Raw genomic sequence first — 18,823 nt, 5'->3', positions numbered from 1 at the left:
ATTCCCTAACTTACCTGACCACAGAACTTTGAGAAAAGATTGTGCCAGATATGAAAAAACTGGTATGTTGAAAACAAGGGGAAATAGGAAAAAATAACAGAAAGTGGATCTCATACAATAAAAAATAAAAGATACACATGAAAATGTTGGTGACATGAAAGCCTTTTGTTTTTCATTTGATACACATTTGACAAAATATTTTAGAATAAAATAATCCATGAATGGGCTCAAGGTATATACAGTAACAACTTAAAAAAATGGACACATTCCCCAAAAGAAATGTTTGCGTATAAAATTTCCTATGGTCAATCTGGAAGACTTTCAGTTCCTCCCCATTACCCTAATCTGAAGTCCCGACGGGTGGCGCACAAGGCCCAGGAGCAGGAGGCACATCTCTAACGCTTGGCAGTTGAGGACCGTCTATTGGTGTGAGCTCACAGGAAAGCGAAGGGCCAGACCTTGGGATAAAATACAGAATGGAAGACTCCAAAGCAAACAACTAAGAACTAAACCCAAAAACATACTCACCTTTCTCAGTTTCCTATAGGAGAAGGCTGCAAACTACTTTTTATACTTGCTCAATTTCCCCCCTTTTAGCAGAAAATCAGCAACCCTGAGACTCCAATTTTCCATGACATAAAAGTTAATAAACATCTAGAAAATGTCTGTTCAAGATTTATAAAAATGATCAAATAGAAACTTCAAAATAACTTTTATGATCTGAAAATACTTTTAAAAAAAGAATATTTCTCAAAATTTTCATGCCTAATTCTTAAGCATTCCAACCAATTTCCATTGTCTGAAAGCAGTTTCACAAAAAGACACTTTAACTAGATATTTTAAAGTGAGTACAACTTGCTCTTGCTTGTTAAATGAATGCCTACATTTCATATTATCCACAGGTACTTAAAAGAAACTAGATACTTTATACATCTGGAATATACAGTCTGAACTGCCTTATAAGATAGCAACATAAACAGAGACCATGAAAAAATAACCAAATGCCTATTCTGTGTAACACTACTGAGACAATTAAAAACAGTACACCATACACGTCAACATCTACTGATCCAACTAAGCTACTTAACTATACTTCCAACAAAAAGTTTCAACAAACACCTTTGTAGAGCATATATCCACAGTTTTTAGAAATCACATCTGTTGCTCCTCCAGTGGCGGCTCAAGAGCTTCCATTAGCTTTTTGTTTGCCTCCTCATTATGTCGGCTCTGACAATGAGTTAAATGTTTCTTAAAGCCTCTTGGGAAATTTGATTCAAAATTACAACGTGGACATTTCAGTAGACTTTGCCCATGGGCTGCTACATGATTTTTAAGGAGAGATTCCAAGAGAAAAGCCTTCCCACAAATTGTGCATTTGTAAGGGCTATGGACATTATGCTTATTGACCAAATGATGCAAAACAGCACCTTTCTTCATAGCACGGCAGCAACAAATTTTGCAGTAATACTTTCCTTTCCCACGCTTCATATATTTTGCAATCTCTTCTTCTGAGATAAAAGCCTCTTTTTCTTCAGTAAACTGGAGTACATTTTTGGACTGCTCTGGACTAGTCAGGTCCATTTTGTTCTCTTTACTGAAATCAATAGATTCCACATCAACCTGCTCTTGATCACTGCTTGATTCTTGGCCCTTACTATCCGTGGCTTCCAAATCTGTTTTTATGTACTCACTACTACTAAGCTCAGCATCAGAGTTCTCTTGGCTGTCTTTCTTGAGCTTCTTTGAGGCAGGAAATAAAGTGTCTTCTAAGAGTTTCTTAGGTGTAGCTAGGAGTTCTTCCTGAACTAAAATATCACACTTTTGATCATCTATGGCATCTGTCTGTAGTTCATCACCTAGTTCAATTGCCTTTTGAGAGTCTGAGAACATAGCAGATTTGGCAAGTTCAGGGAAAGGGGAATGTTTCCGTGGCTCTGGGAAAAGAGCACGTTTTCGTGGTTCGGGAGAAGCAGGAGGGGCCGATTTGATAGGCTCAGAAAATAGGGCAGGCTTTCTAGGCTCGGTATCGATAGAGAGAACAGGCTTCCATATATCAGAGGTTGCTTTAGGGGACTCAGGTGGCCCAGAAGGTTTCCGGGTCTCAGGGAAGACAGGTTTCTGAGGTTCAATAAAGAAGGAAGATTTCCAGAGATCAGGGGAACCACCACGGGAACTTTTCTGGAACTCAGGAAAATCTAGTGAAGCAGGAGGAGTCTTTCGCTGATCAGGAGAAAGCTTCCAAAGCTCTGGAGACCCTGAGGGTTTTCTGAGTTCTGGAGATCCCGCTGGACTACAAATGTCTGGGGACAATGGTGGACCTGATTTGCGAAGCTCAGGAGACAAGGGAGGTCCTGCTTTACGGAGCTCAGGAGACACTGGGGGGACTGCCTTCCAATGTTCAGGTGACAAGGTAGGAGTTGTCTTTCGAAGTTCCGGTGGACCTGACTTCCATGACTCAGGAGATGCAGGAGGAGTTTTCCAGGATCCAGGTGAGACCGATGACTTCCAGGATGCAGGGGACACAGATGAAGCTGGTTTCCAAGGTCCAGGTGATATGGAAGGAATTGGTTTCCAAGGTCCAGGAGACACAGATGGAGCAGGTTTAGCTGGCTTCCAGGGTCCTGATGCTGAAGGACTAGATTTCCAAGACCTGGGGGACCCAGGTGGCCCTGGCTTCCAAGAACCTGGTGACACAGCTGGTGCTGGTCTCCTAGGTTCTGGAGAGACAGCAGGGAATGGCTTCCAAGGTTCAGGAGACTCTGACGGGGATGGCTTCCTTGGCTCCGGGGAGACTGTCCGGGCTGGCTTCCGAGACTCTGGAGACGCAGTTGGGGATGGCCCCCAAGGTTCAGGGGAAGCAGCTAGAACTGGTGACTCTGGAGAGGGGGCTGAAGGCGGCCCCGAAGTTTCTGGAAAATGGGAGTGTTTCTGAGGTTTGGGATTAATAAGAGCAGTCTTTACTGGCTCAGGAGACCCGGGAGCAAGCTTCTGTGGTTCTGGAGAAGGAACTGGGGTTGGTTTCTGAGATTCAGAAACAACAGGAATTGGTTTTGGAAGTTCAGGAGAAGAAACAGGGGTAGTTTTTAGTGGCTCAGGAGAAGGAAGAGAAGGTGTCTGTGGCTCAGGAGAAACAACAGGGCCGGGCTTCTGAGGCTCCAGGGAAGGAAGAGTAGGTTTGGGTGACTCTGGAGACAACACTGGACCAAGTGTCTGTGTTTCAATGGAAAGGGCAGGTGCGGGTTTCTGGAGTTCTGCTGAACTAGAGGGCATTTTCTGGTGTTCAGGAAGAGGAGGGCTTTTCACAGAGTCTGTTTCTTTGTTTGACTGATTTTTTGGTTTCTCATTCCATTTCTCTGGGGCTGCATGCTTGGATGTGATATGATAGTATACATTAGAGTACATCTTGCTGGTGAAGAAGCATTTATGGCAATGAAACAGCTTTGCACTTTTCTGGTAAAATATCATTTTACCTAACCCGCCAGCATCCATTTCATCACAAAATTCTGGGTGGATGGTGCCCATGTGGATCTGCACGTTTTCATAATCCGTGCCTCTGAAGCTGCAGTGGTCACACTCCAAACGTACTGGTGGTTTACGAAGCTCCTGAAAAACTTCCATTTTTCTTTCTGTTGTAACACACACAATTATATTCTTTAAAAAGTTTCAACAGGGCTGTAATGAAATAGAAATAAATTATTTTCAGGGAACATCATCTTTTTTAATTGTTTTTCCTTTTTTTATTGTTGTTCAAATACAACAATAAAAAATTGTCTCCATGTCCCCCCCACCCCTGCCATCCCCCACCTCCCACCCTTGATCCGCCCCACTTTGGCTTTGTCCATGTGTCCTTTGTACATCAGGGAACATAATCTTTAATGAAATGCTAGTCTACCTTATTGTAAAACTGCTTAATTTTAAGCCTAGGATGGCATATGCATATTATTCAATAATATCTCTATTAAAACACTGAAGAAGAAATGGAACTAATTTTTAACTAAGTCCCAGGAACTCTGCTAGTTACATATACATCATCTCATGTAACCCTCCTAACAATATGACTCAAGTATTATTTTTTCACTTTCATTTACAGATAAAAAACAACCGAGGTTCGGAGAAGTGACTTAACCAGGTTATGAAACTATCAGTGACCCATGTCTGACCCCAGAATTATCTACTGCATGAGCTTTACATCTTGATTTTAAAACTCCGAATATCAACAAGCTGACAGTGCACAAAACTAATAAGTAAACATCAAAATTCAAGTTAGGCTACTTAAGGCTGAGCAAGAAACTTTAAATCCATTTCAGAAAACACTTGTTAAATTAAGTCTAACTATGAAAAGATGTTTTTAATAAAACCCAACATATCTTGTATTTTAGCATCCTAATGTAAAGCATTTTATTAATTTATTTAATAAATTATTTTGTGTCCCATGCTTTTCCAAGCACCCAAGGCAGAAGGGGTGTCTTGCTGTATGGTGCTTAACACTGACAGGGAGGTAAGAGTGTGGAAGGCAATGCAGAGAACACTGTCAAGGAGACACTCCAGCAGAAATTTTGAATGACACACCATCCTAAGCTTAAAGTAATTACTTGAACAGAGATGTTGCCCTTGCCAAGCAAAGGGCAATTTAGATAGAGGACAACCTTGAGGCAGGAACTTGCTTGCCAGAAAATATAACTTTTAAAAATTTTAAATGAGTCTTCTTAGGTGGTAAAAGTAACAGAAGCTCGGTTAAAACCATTCACACTGTACAAAATACACAGTATCACTCCCCAGAGGCAGCCCCTGTACTCACATCACTGAGGAAATGCTCTGTGTATACGCAAATACAAAAACACATTCTACACAAATGGGGCATTAAACATACTATCTGCTTTCACTTAAGGAAGAGAAGGGGTCTCTCTGTCTCAAGAGAAAAAAACAGGACCAGGCTTGTGAGGCTCCAGCGAAGTCAGAAGAGCAGGTTTGGTGATTCGGGAGATAAGACCACGCCCATTTTCTGAGTTTCCATGGAAAGGGCAAGTACTGGCTTCAGGAGCCCTGCTGAGTCAGAGGGCATTTTCTAAAACATTTTTACATACAGAGTAAACGCAGAATTTTTGTCGCGTATCTTTTAATGTGAGGGTATTTCTGAAGGGAGAATTCCTAGAAATGAATTACCTGGTTCAAAGGCTATTTGCAATTAAAATTGATACATTTTACCAAAAACTCAAGAAGTTACAGGACTATTACGTGAGGAACAATTCCCCAAATTCCTCACCAACATGGAGTATCATTAAATTTCTAATCTTTGCTATCTCTTAAATGAAAACTACTATCTCACTGTTGTTTTAATGTGGTTTTCTTTAATGAGAAATATTGAACATTTTTCTTTGCTTATTAGCCATTTGTATTTCTTTGTCTAGGATATGCTTTGTCTATTTTCTTAATTATCTGAAAATCATCCTTATACATAAAAGAAATAAACTCTTATATAATGAAAATATTTCAGTTTATCAATTTGTCTTGACTTTATTATGACTATTTTTAACTACATACAATTGGTTTACATAAAAATTAAAAACTTAAGTGTTTTCCTTATGACTGCCTTTTAAATTATGCTTTCCCACTTCATTATTTTTAATCAATATTTCCCTATGATTTTGATACTTTAATTTTAATTTTTATTAATTTTTAGAGGGGGGAAGGGAGGGAGAGAAACACAGATGTAAAAGAGAAGCATTGATCGGGTGCCTCTACCCCAACCAAGGACTGAACCCACAACCCAGACATGTGCCCTGACCAAGAATCAAACCGGCGACCTTTTGCTTTGCAGGACTACACCCGACTAAATAAGCCACCCCAGTCATGGTGATAATTTACTGGCAACATTTTGCTTTGTGGGACAATGCCCTAACAACTGAGCAACACTCGTAAGGATGATAATTTAGTTCTTTTTTACATTTGTATCTTTAATAAGGACAAGGACTAGGAACCCAGCCTATTTTTTCACCCCAAATGAACAGTCCATTTATCTGCAACATTGATTACACAACCCTTTCCCTTACTGTGTTTAATTTTCCTCTTAGTATTTACTAAATTTCATGTATATAATTCTATTCTGGACTCTCCTGTGTTCTCCAGGCAGTTCCACCTGTATGCTCTTCTCAGCATAGGACTCCAACAATCGATAAAACAGACTCTGTAACGTACACATACAGTTTGTTTATTCACTAAGTGGCTTGCAAAATCTCTTCTCATTCAGTTATGCCCCATCATTTACCAAAAATACCAGCTACTAGTGAGAGTATACAGTGAGCTTTGTGCTAATGGTAAAACAAGGTCAAAATATACTTTTTCTATGTTACTGCTGCTCAAAAAGACAGTACAGATTAGAAACACTGATAATCACAGGATCTCCCTTTATTAACTTAAAAAACATTAATTTAAAACTCTATTACTTCTAATTTTAATAACTTGTTTTTAAAATGTTATTATACCCTGGGTTCTCTTCAGATCATATAAAAATCTTTCACCTTTTTAAAATGTTATTACTGACAATATTGTTTTCAATCACCGATATCAGTGGTATATCATTTGCATTTTTGAGAGGGGTCTAAAGTTAGAAAGGTGTGAATTGAAGAAACAAACTAGTGCTTCAGAAAGTATTAGCAATTATCCTATCTGTTAGAAAATTGTTTTCAGGGCCACAAGGACTACAAATATACACACACACAAATACACACACACACACACACACACACACACACACACACACACACACACATATATATATGAAATCACTTAGTTCAGAAAAAAATTTCTAAAAAGAATTTTTAACTTAAAAACAAAATAAAGAAAACATGTAAAAAGACTAGGTTATCTCAATAACCCCGTCTGGCCATAAGCGGCAGTAATGGACAGTAAAGGGATACTTCTATTATCCCTTTAGATAATAGATACTGGGTCTAATGTGCACCATGTCATACGCTACGTACATTATGACACAGAGGTTAAGAGCTCAGGCTTGCTAGGTTTGAGTCCTGATTCCACTATGTGGTTTTTATCAAGTGACTAAACACTTCTATGCTTCAGTTTCCTTGACTGTAAAATGGATGTACAGTAATATTTTATAGCATGTTTAGAATAATGTCTGCTACATAGAGCAAGCACTCAGTGTTAGCTATTATTATAGTATTGTGCTCCAGTCCTGCTTGTGACAAAGAAAGGCATTACTTTCATGATTTCTTGTCCAGGTTTTTTAAGCTTAAACAAACTTAACAGAAACTTTTTCCAACTTCTCAAGCAATAATTCATACACAGTATGAAGAACTTTTGTTTTCTCATTTCACTACAGCACTTACTCAGCCACACCTCTCTGCATAATGTGTAGTCCCATTAACAAAACAACTTTCTTCCTTTCCTACATGCTGCCCAACTTTTACCAACAGTAGCGCATATAATAGAGGCCATCAAAAAGCCCAGTAAGTATGTAATATAGGGATTAGATTATAAACTTTAAGGGTAAAGCATTTTTTTCTTCTATCCTCACAGACATGTCAGAATATACTGTTTTATAGTCAGGAAGATTTTTAAAAATGCTTCTGGCAAACTTACCAAAGAAAAATCAGAATAAAACAAAACCACATCTCAATACCAGGTGTCTCTAATACAGTCCCACAGTAGAGAACTGGTCCCCCTTTTCGCCACACTCTTCCCGACTGTTACCCCAGTCTTGTGGTCCCTTTCAGTAGGCGAAGCTCTACCACCTCTTCTTATTTCTATTGGGGTGGCCAAAAAGTTTGTTTTCCACAGGATGACTCTAGTAGCACTTAGATGTCTTTAACTTCATCTGAAATAATTTTGTTAGATTTTATTGTGACAGCTGTCATATCAGCATGCATTTTTAAAAACCATCAAAATTGGTGGACTTTTGTATAGCCATTTTAGTACTGAAGATGGAAGAAAATAAGCAACATTTTCAGCATATTATGCTTTATTATTTCAAGAAAGGTAAGAAACACAAAAAAAGATTTGTGCAGCATATGGAGAAGGCGCTGTGACTGATCAGACGTGTGAAAAGTGGTTTGTGAGGTTTTGTGCCAAAGGTTTCCTACTGGACAATGCTCCACAGTCAGGTAGACCAGTTGAAGTTGATAGCAATCAAATCGAGACATTAACTGAGAACAATCAATGTTACACCACGCAGGAGATAGACAACATACTCAAAATATCCAAATCAATAAAGTTATTGGTGAAAATAAAAAAATGTCTTTTATGAAAAAAATCATATGGTGTTTTTGACTACCCCAATACTTTCCATTGACTAGATTTCTCCCTTTCTCACCTCTTTTGAAGTTTTACACTAACCATCCATTTTACAGCTGCTCCTGTAATATAGTCCTTAATTTTATTCTTAATCCTCACCCAAGTACATATTTATTGACTTGAGAGAAACAGAGAAAGAGAGGGAGAGACAGACAGACACTGATATGAGAGACTTCCATCGTTTGCCTCCCAGCTCTGACTGCAGACTGAACCCTCAACATAGGTACGTGTCCTGCCCAGGATGGAACCTGCAACATTCGGGTATACGGAACAACGCTCCAGCCAACTGAGCCACCCAGCCAGGGATTCAGTCCCTCTTTTTAATGAATACCACTTAGCCTAATTCCTACTGCTCTCACCTTAAGGAGCCCCCTGCCACCGCAGCTTCTTGGAGTGGACAGACTACTTTTGTCCTCAACTGCTGCCCACCAAATCTGTCCATTCACCAGCTCTCCCACCCTTCACGTGGAGCGCCACTCTGTAAATACACCATCCGTTCCCTTTCAGTCTGTCTTAAACCCTGATGGCTCCTTAGACTTCAAACCATTCCCCATCTCTCCCAAATGGCCCTCCCTCTTTCCTCTTCTGACCACTCTTCTGGCCAGTCTCAAAGTTTCTATTACCCACACCTACCTACTATTAAGCCTCATTATCATACTCCAGTAACCTCTTAATTAAAAAATATTAAAAAGAATATTACAGAATATACCTCTCAAATCCCAAATTCTATCATAGCTATGAATACCACCAGCACATGTTCATATACCATATTATATTATGGCTGGGTATATTTTATAGTTTTTCCTTAAGAACTCCATGTGCTTTTCAAAAATATTTTCATCATAAAATGTTCTCCTAAACATTAAAAAGCAAAATAAAATAAAATAGAATTTTTTAAAAATGCAAAGAAATGCTGGTAGTTAACACTTTATAAAGACCAATATGCTTTTCCCTAGTAGACTTACCAGCTGTCTCACTAGAAATCTTAAAGTAGTCTTCAAAGGGCAGCAAGTTCACATGGCTTTTTGACTAAACCACAGAAAATAGCCTGGAGTACATGAAGAAGGACAAAGATGAACCTAAAAAAATAATAATAATAACAAAAGGCAATCAAAATCCTATCTCTGTGATTTCTTGTACCCCCTAAAATAGAATTCCGCCTATTTCTCTCACTATTCTGCCCCACCCCCCGCAGTGAGAGGCGTCTGATCCAACCAGCCTGGACACTTACTTCAATGGAATGACACCAAATACAGTAGATGCTATCTACCCCTGGCACCATCCCTGTCTAACTCCACTTTAGTAATCCATTATGGAACTAACGCCACGTACAGAACCAAACCTTTCTCAAACCACCATCTACCTTCAGCTGACGTGACAAGCACTCAGGAGACTGCTCCGTGACTTCAGCTGCAGCTGGCATTCTGTCCATTATGCGCACTGGACAGCTGGACAGCAAACTAACAGGCAGTGGGGAAGAACAACATAATCGACAGGATCAAGAGGCAAAGAGGAGGCCTCTAGAGAAAGGAAGGACGGTGGTGACTTCCTTTCAGTGACTGCTTTGTCATGCACTAATTTCAAAGAGAAGACACAAGGGTCTTGGTGAGTTGTTGACTTGAACAGAATGGGATAAACTGGCTGGGAACAAGCTAGGTGACAGCTCACAATACTTGTCTAATCAAGTTCCAGCACGTTTACCAGCCCTTTCCTCTATTCCCTATGCCACTGCTTTAATTCTGATATCCGACCTCCCTGCCACTAGTCTCACTTCCCTCCAATCCACTCATCATATCGCTACCATCATTTTCCAAACATAAAAACCCACTGTGACTTGACTGCTCACAATTTGTCAAGGTAATTCCAACCCCTATGGCACAAAATTTGAACACGGCTTATAAAGCTCTTCATAATCTGCCCCGACTACATTGCATTCTCAAAGTACTGACCCACTGGAATTTCCTGACAATTCAAGCTTCCAGACCTTTGTACAAGGCATTTCCTCTCCTTTACACTCTACATCTTGCCACCCAGTCATCAGGCACGTTCCTCCACACTTTAGGTGGGATTGCTTCTTAAATACTGGCCAATTCCCTGCCCTCTCCAGTCTTCCTTGGACCCCTTGCTGTATGTACATCTCTACTGTAGTGGCTGTCACCCTCTGGAACCACCGCATGATTCCACACCGGACCATGGGTTCTCAGAGGGCAGGGACTACCCACTCACCTCTATAACCCTTGCACATCCCTGGCACATGGTGTCTGCTCAGAGAGTACCTATTCAATCTCAAACCTTCTCTCAGGAAGATGAGCGATCTGATCTTAGATTCACAGGATTTTAAAACTAGAAAAGACCTGAGCTACCTTCTAGTCTTAGAGCCACTGGATTTTAGGATAAAAGAAGACCTCAGGGACCACCTACTTTAAAACTTCAATTTATAGTTGAGGAAGCTCAGACCTAAACATTAACTTGCTCAAGATCATGTAAATAATCAGTATGTGACAGAAGACCAGAATAAAGTTCAGCTATCCACCTGGGCATTTTCTAGTATATCATGACCAACCAAATACAGTGAAATTAATAAGATCTTGAAAAGCCAATACAATGGGCCAAAATCAACAAGATGAAATTCATCAGACATTCAGAATCCAACTATGAACTGCAGAATATAGCACTATAGAGAACTGCATTTCATATTCTGCATTTGGCAGAGTATCACTGTCTCCAGCTCTGGGCAGTTCCCTAACACCAGCAACTTGCATAAAAAAAGCAACCAGGACCACCCGCAGTCTTTGAAAACATGTCACTTGTGAACACAAGCACTTATCTTCAAAAGGGGAAGAATTGTGGATAATATGTAAGCTGTCCTAGAAGCAACAAGTGGAAGCCAGCAGCAAAACAGATGTGAGCTCAACACAAAGTTTTATGAACTACTCAATCACAGACCAGAGTAAGTTGCTTTGTCAGGTAGGAGCCTCTGTAATGGGCAGCCAATGATCAGGACTGGACTGGAAGAATCCTCAGAGGACTGGAGTCCTGTCTCTTCATTTCACAGTTGAGAAAACTGATGCTGAGTGAGAAAGATGACTTGTGGAAGGTCACATGAGTTAGGTCAGAGGAAGCAGCACAAGACCCTGATTTCCCAATTCTGGAATTATGTTGTAACACAATGCTGTCTTTCCCACTTCGGTGTAGCAGAACCGATTATAGAATTCACCTGCTGGGTAGAGAACAGACACTGAGATTCCTTTCGGCTTTTAAGATTCTAGCACATCCCCCCGCCCTTAATTTTCAGAGTTCCTAAGCCTAAAGATGAAAGTAAATCTAAACTGTCCAGATAATAAAAATTTCTCTTAGCCTAGCTTCACCTCTACAGACTACATGTTTTAAATACAGAAGTGCTAATCATTACTGTTTTGCCAGTGTATCATCCTGTACTTTTCAATGAAGTTATATGCCATATGGTATCACACCCATTTCCCATTCTTACTCAATTTCTTCCTGGTCATTTTAAAAAACATTCTGATGTATAGCTTTTAAAATTAAAACTCAACATGCAGAGCACATTTAAAGCTAACTGGGTTTTATGTACATACACACTAGTATGGCTCTTTACCACAGCTGATTTTTTAAAACTGTGTAAACTTTTTTTTGAGCAATTTTAGATTTAAAGAAAAATAAACAGAAAATTTTGTTTTCACATACCTTCCTGCACACAACTTCTCCTAATATTAACATCCGACAATAGTGTGGTACATTTGTTATAAATAACAAACAAATACTGATATAACTGAAGTCCACAGTTTACATCAGGAGTCACCTTACCAGTTTCACAGTTCTATGGGCTTCATAAACATATGGTGTCATATACCCACCATGACAGAATCACACAGAATACTTCCAATGCTGTAACAATTCCCTGTGCTCCTAACAGCCACTGATCTTTTTCCTGCCTCTGTAATTTTGCCTTTCCCTACACATTTTTAAAAACTGTGGTAAAACTTCCAGCAACGATATACTTTGTTTCCTCACACAACCAAAAAAAGGACAATCACCAATTAAAAAAAAACAAAAAACAACCAGAACTGCCAGAAAATCTAACTGTATGGAAGTATGATAACCAAGGAGTTAAAGAAACATTTAACCAGACCAGTAGTAGGGGCAGAGATGACATGCAGCAAGGCAGGGGACGGGGTGGGTGAGGTGGTGGCTGGTGGACGGGGTGGTCCCACATTCATGTGCGGATAAACCGGGAGGAACAACTGGGGAGTGAGACAGACCATGCAACCCAGGGTACCAGCGCTTAGAAATAAAGCCTCAAAACCTGACTATAAAAACCTGTGGGGGTTGAGGCGGCAGTGGGAGAAAGTCCCAGCCTCACAGGAGAATTCATTGGAGAGTCCCACAGAGTTCTTAGAACATACACAACCCATCCACCCAGGAATCAGCACCAAAAGGGCCCAATTTGCTTGTGGGTAGTGAGGGAAGCGGCTAAAAGTTGGGCGAAAGCCAAGCAAGAAGCAGTTGCTCCCTCTGACCCCTCCCCCTCATACATCGTCACAACAGAGATTTAAGTTGGCCTCCGCCAACTTAAGTCGCATACCTAAGGCTCCGCCCCTTGTAACACAACAGGTGCCCCAACACAAAGAAACATGGTCCAATGATAGAACTGATCAAAGCTCCTGAAAAAGAACTAAGCAAAGAGAAGATAGCTAACCTATCAGATACAGAGTTCAAAACACTGGTAATCAGGATGCTCACAGAAATTATTGAGTATGGACACAAAATAGAGGAAGAAGTGAAGGCTATGCAAAGTGAAATAAATAAAAATATACAGGGAACCAACAGTGAAGGGAATGAAATCAGGACTCAGATCAATGACTTTGGTCCAGAAGAAAGAAATAAACATTCAACCAGAATGGAATGAAGAAACAAGAATTCAAAAAAAAAAAAAAATAAGGACAGGCTTTTAATGTTGTCCCTAGGAGCCTCTGGGACAACTTTACATCACGGGGGTGCCAGAAGGGGAAGACGAAGAGCAAGAAAATGAAAACTTATTTGAAAAATAATGAAGAAAAACTCCTCAATCTGGCAAAGGAAATAAACTTCCAGGAAGGCCAGGAAGCTCAGAGAGTCCCAAAGAAGTTAAACACAAGGAAGCACACACCAAGGCACATCATCATAATTACATTACCCAAGATTAAAGATAAGGCGAGAATCTTAAAAGCAGCAAGAGAAAAGGAGACAGTTTCCTACAGTCTAGGAGTTCCCATAAGGTTATTAGCTGATTTCTCAAAAGAAACCTTGCAGGCAAGAAGGGCCTGGAAAGAAGTATTCCAAGTCATGAAAGGCAAGGACCTACATCCAAGATGACTCTATCCAGCAAAGCTTTCATTTACAATAGAAGGGCAGATAAAGTGCTTCTCAGATAAAGTCAAGTTAAAGGAATTAATTCATCATCACCAAGCTCTTATTATATGAAATGTTAAAGGGACTTATCTAAGAAAAAAAGATCAAAAACTATGAACAGAATATAAATCTTGACTTCTGGCCAAGATGGAGACGTAGTTATAAACAGTGACTCCTCACACAACAAAAAAAAAAAGGAAAACAACAAATTTAAAAACAAAAAGCAACCAGAACTGACAGAAAATCAAACTGTATGGAAGTCCGACAACTAAGGAGTTAAAGAAGAAATATTCATCCAGACCAGTAGGACGTGCAGAGATGGGCAGCTGGGCAGAGAGGACTCACGACAAGGCGGCAGATTGCGGACTGGGAGGTCCCACATTTGAGGGCAGATAAACAGGGAGGAGCAATGGGGAGCAAGACAGAATGCGAAACCCAGGATCCCAGCTGGAGGAGATCAAGCCTCAAAGCCTCTGACTGAAAACACCTGTAGGGGTTAAGGTGGCAGCAGGAGAAACTCCCAGTCTCACAGGAGGGTTTGTTGGAAAGACCAACAGGGTCGTAGAATGTGCACAAACCCACCCACCAGGAGTCAGTACCAGAAGGGTCCAATTTGCTTGTTGATAGTGGGGGGAGTCACTGAAAATAAGCAGAAAGCGGAACAAGCACCATTGTTCCCTCTTGGACCCCTCCCCCTCATACAGCATCACAAGGCAGCGATGTGGGTTGCCCTGCCCTGATGAAAACCTAAGCCCCTGCCCCTTACTATGTACCAGGTGTACCAAGACCCAAAAAAAAAAAAAAAAAAGGCCCAAATGGAAGAACAGATCAAAGTTCCACAAAAAACACAACTAAGTGATGAAGATATAGCCAACCTAACAGATGCACAGTTTAAAACAATGGTAATTAGGATGCTCACAGAATTGGTTGAATATGGTCGCAAATTAGATGGAAAAATGAAGGCTACGCTAAGTGAAATAAAGGAAAATGTACAGGGAACCAACAGTGATGGGAAGGAAATCAGGACTCAAATCAACAGTTTGGACCAGAAGAAAGAAAGGAACATTCAACCAGAACACAATAAAGAAACAAGAATTCAAAAAAAATGAGGAGAGGCTTAGGAACCTCCAGGACATCTTGAAACGTTCCAACCTCCAAATCATAGGGGTGCTAGAAGGAGAAGACAAAGAGCAAGAAATTGAAAACTTATTTGAACAAATAATAAAGGAGAACTTCCCCAATCTGGCAAAGGAAATAGACTTCCAGGAAGGACAGGAAGCTCAGAGAGTCCCAAAGAAGTTGGACACAAGGAAACACACACCAAAGCACATCATCATAATTACACTAGCCAAGATTAAAATGAAAGAGAGAATCCTAGAAGCAGCAAGAGAAAAGGAGATAGTCACCTACAAAGGAGTTCCCATAAGACTGTCAGCTGATTTCTCAAAAGAGACCTTATAGGCAAGAAAGGGCTGGAAAGAAGTATTCCAGGTCATGAAAAACCTATATCCAAGATTACTCTATCCAGTAAAGCTATCATTTAGGATGGAAGGGCAGATAAAGTGCTTCTCAGATAAGGTCAAGTTAAAGGAATTCATGATCACCAAGTTCTTATTATATGAAATGTTGAAGGGACTTATCTAAGAAAAAGATAAAAAATATGAACAGTAAAATGACAACAAACTCATTTACTAACAACCACACCAAAAACAAAAACAAACACAAACTAAGCAAACAACTAGAACAGAAACAGAATCACAGAAACGGAAAATCACATGGAGGGTTATCTATTAGTGAGGGAGTGGGGGAAAAGGTACAGAGAATAAGTAGCAAAATGGTAGGTAGAAAATAAACAGGGGGAGGTTAAGAATAATATGGGAAATGGTAAAGCCAAAGAATTTATATGCATGACCCATGGACATGAACTAAAGGGGGGGAATGTGGGTGGAAGAGGGTGTTCAGGATGGAGGGGAATAAAGGGGGCAAATGGGACAACTGCAATAGCATAATCAATAAATTATATTAAAAAAACAAACTATGAACAGTAAAATAACAACAAGCTCAACAACTATCAACAAATGAGCCTAAAACAAAAACAGGAACTAAGCAAACAATTAGAACAGAAACAGAATCACAGAAATGGAGATCACTTGGAGGGTTATCAGTGGGGAAGGGGAGCAGGGAGAATGGAGGAAAAGGTACAGGGAATAAAAAGCATAAATGATAGGTACGAAACTGATAGGAGAAGGTTAAGAACAATATGGGAAATGAAGGAGCCAAAGAAATTGTATGTACGATTCATAGACACAAACTAAGGAGGGGAAGTGCTTAGAGGGAGAGGGGGTGCAGGGTGGAGGGGATAAAGGGGAGAAAGTAATGGGACAACTGTAACAGCACAATCAATAAAATATACTTCAACTAAATAAATAAAATAAAAACAAACTGTATTAAAGATAACAAAATTTACCATACTATTTTAAAAGCACAATTTAGTGACATTACGTACATTCACAATATTGTAAAACCATCACCATTATTCATCTCCAGAATTTTTCATCACCACAAACAGAATCTCTGTACCCACTAAACAATAACTTCCATCCTCACCCCACCCCCACCTGGTAATCTCTTCCATTTTCTGAATGGAACTATACAATCCTTGTCCTTGTTTATTTGGCTTAATTCACTTAGCACATCTACACCATAGCATATAACAGAATTTCAGTCCTTATTAAGGATGAAAACCAATGGCCAGGTTGCTCAGTTGATTAGAGCGTCATCCCATATGACAAAGGTTCATTCAATACCTGGTCAGGACATAAACAAGAGTCAATCAATGTATAAAGTGGAACAACAAAAATCAATGTTTCTCCCTTTAAAATCAATACATTTTTTAAAAAGATAAGTAACATTCATCTGTCGGTAGACAATGGATTGTCTCCTTTTTGGCTATTTTAAATAAGGCTGCTATTTAAATCAACACTGGTGTACAAGATCTATTTGAGTCCCTGCTTTCAATTCTTGGGAGTGTATACCAGAGAACTGTGAAATTGTTGGATCACATAATAACTCTGTTTAAATTTTTGAGGAACCACTACTAAATCATTATCCACAGCTCCTGGCTGCAGCATTTTACGTCCCTGCCAGTAACGCACAAGTGTTCCAGTTTCTCCACATCCTCGTCAACACTTGTGACTTTTTTTTTTTGAATAGCCATCCCAGTGGGTGTGATACTGTATTTCACTCTGGTTTTTATTTTCATAACTTTGACGGCTAATGAGCATCCTCTGGTGTGCTCATTGGCCATTTGTGTATTTTCTTTGGAGAAATGCCTACTTAAGTCCCTTGCCCTATTTTGAGTTGGATTGCTTTGTGTTGTGAGTAACGAGAGTTCTTTACATGTTCTGCACACTGACCCCTTCTCTGACATTTTTCTCCCATTCTGTGGGTTGCGTAGCTGGTTTTAAAACAATGACAAAAACCCATGCAGTCTAGCATCGGAGAAAACTGCATCTAGGACTGAAACGAAATAAATGCATTCTTTTAGAGACAAAACTGACTTCCCAGCAGCGTTTTAAGTAAAATGTTACCTGCCTCCCCACCCTCAAGTCCAGTGCAGTCCACCCGGCCCGCGGCTTCTGGGAAGCGGGTCCTTCCGCCAGCCAGCCGAGCGGGATTGGAAGGGGTGCAGGCCCCTCCTAGGGGTACGCCCTAGGCTCCCTCGGGATGCAGGCCTCGGGGTGTGCGGGTTCCGACCGCGCCCCTCCCTGCCCGCCCCGCTTCTCACCGCTGGACCGCAGTGGCGTCCAAGTGGGCGAACGTCGGTGGGAGGCCGGGCTTGCGCTCTCGAGTTGCACCGCGAGGCCCTGCAGAGCAGGGGCCTTCCGAATGGCGGCGAGGCGCAGTCGCGGGCTCCAGACGCACGAGCGTGCGCGCGGCCGTGGGACGTGTGGACTGGGGCTGACGGGAAGCGAGTTTGGCGAAGCGCGCCCTTCCTCGCGGACCAATCATAGCTCCGATCGCGGGTCGCAGCCAGCTGTGGGCGTAAGTGCGCGTGGAGCTGCCCGCCCAAACATCGGAAGTGACGTGTCGGACCAGCTTCTGGAAATTCCCGCCAGTCGGTGGGGGCACTGGAAGGGTCGTAGTCGTAATGGTCCCGGCTGGCTGCGCCGTCGGCAGTCTTGTGTGGCCTGTCGGGTCGAGACATCCAGCCCAGGCCTGGGGACGCCCAACCGAGAAGGTGCTGCGGAAGGAAGAGGCCTGGAATTTCAGAGTCTTTGGCCGAAGGCGGGGGTAGAACCTGTTAGGGCAAAACAAACTGATCCTTACCCGCGGTTCCGCCACTCCGATCAGAGCGGGTTCCCACGTAGGAGCTAATGCCTCGTCGCCTGGTTGGCCGGTGCGAGCAAAGGGCGCCCCGCAAGGTTCATTTGTGTGAGCGAAAGGCATCCGCTGGACCTCAGTTCCCGACATCTCCATCTGTTCTGCCATTCTTTGTGTTAATCTCCCTTTCACGCCCGATTTAAGATCCTGTGTTCTTTACTTTCTGGACAAATGCTGACTTTATACAGTCACTTGGGGTGCATTTTAGGAAAAATTCAGAGTTTTGTTTTTGTACCAAAGTGACCTATTCATTTTGATTAGATTTAATCACTGCTGGGAGGGGGAAAGGGGGACCACACATTATTGAACATCATTTAAACCCTTCCCATCCTTCACGGCTCAACTCTAAAATGAACACTAATCTCCTAACATCAAAAAGTTCTTTATGAAAAAGTTGAACACCCTACTAGAAATACAGGCAGAAGGCAGCATATTTACAAGAGATAAATGTCTAATAAACAGTAAAAATAATCTTCAGCCTTAATAATAAAGTGCAAATAAAAGTACTTTTGAAGCTGTAAGTTTTAGATGCAGAGACGAGGGATCTTTTCTCTGAGCATCAAGTTCTATGTACCAACTTTTGGGATTGTTACTTTTAATATTATGTGGTAAAACTCAGTATAGGTATAGAGAGTGCCGTTTTTCTTATTTTTTAAGTCTACATTGTAAAATGTTGGAAGTGTTCTTATCGGAAGTGTTGCTGCTATATCAGCATTACCAA

General features: G+C 41.0%; 1 protein-coding gene across 4 annotated transcripts; it reads right to left on the bottom strand.

The window, feature by feature from the left end:
* Positions 1–726: 726 nt before the first annotated feature.
* On the bottom strand, positions 727–17,639 carry CHAMP1 (chromosome alignment maintaining phosphoprotein 1). 4 transcript variants are annotated; one of them, XM_045821603.1, is made up of 4 exons: positions 17,507–17,639; positions 11,257–11,530; positions 9,276–9,389; positions 727–3,672 (listed from the first exon to the last, which is right to left on the bottom strand). In XM_045821603.1, exon 4 carries the CDS (start codon positions 3,616–3,618, stop codon positions 1,153–1,155), a length of 2,466 nt encoding a protein of 821 aa, XP_045677559.1. In that variant the 5' UTR covers positions 3,619–3,672; positions 9,276–9,389; positions 11,257–11,530; positions 17,507–17,639; the 3' UTR covers positions 727–1,152. The 4 variants fall into 4 exon arrangements, with proteins under 4 accessions (XP_045677559.1, XP_045677558.1, XP_045677560.1 ...); XM_045821602.1 differs by having other exon boundaries at positions 11,257–11,527; positions 17,507–17,626; XM_045821604.1 differs by lacking the exon at positions 17,507–17,639 and adding an exon at positions 17,310–17,489 and having other exon boundaries at positions 11,257–11,527.
* Between the last annotated feature and the right edge of the window lie 1,184 nt (positions 17,640–18,823).

Source organism: Phyllostomus hastatus, unplaced genomic scaffold (assembly GCF_019186645.2).
Source record: "Phyllostomus hastatus isolate PE091 unplaced genomic scaffold, TTU_PhHast_1.1 phas_scaffold_46, whole genome shotgun sequence".
Taxonomy (NCBI): Eukaryota; Metazoa; Chordata; class Mammalia; order Chiroptera; family Phyllostomidae; genus Phyllostomus; species Phyllostomus hastatus.
This window is presented reverse-complemented; position numbering and strand designations above follow the sequence as displayed.

What these genes read in the sequence shown, in the direction of transcription:
- CHAMP1 (XM_045821603.1), bottom strand. Translation starts at nt 3,618, where the DNA reads ATGGAAGTTTTTCAGGAGCTTCGTAAACCACCAGTACGTTTGGAGTGT.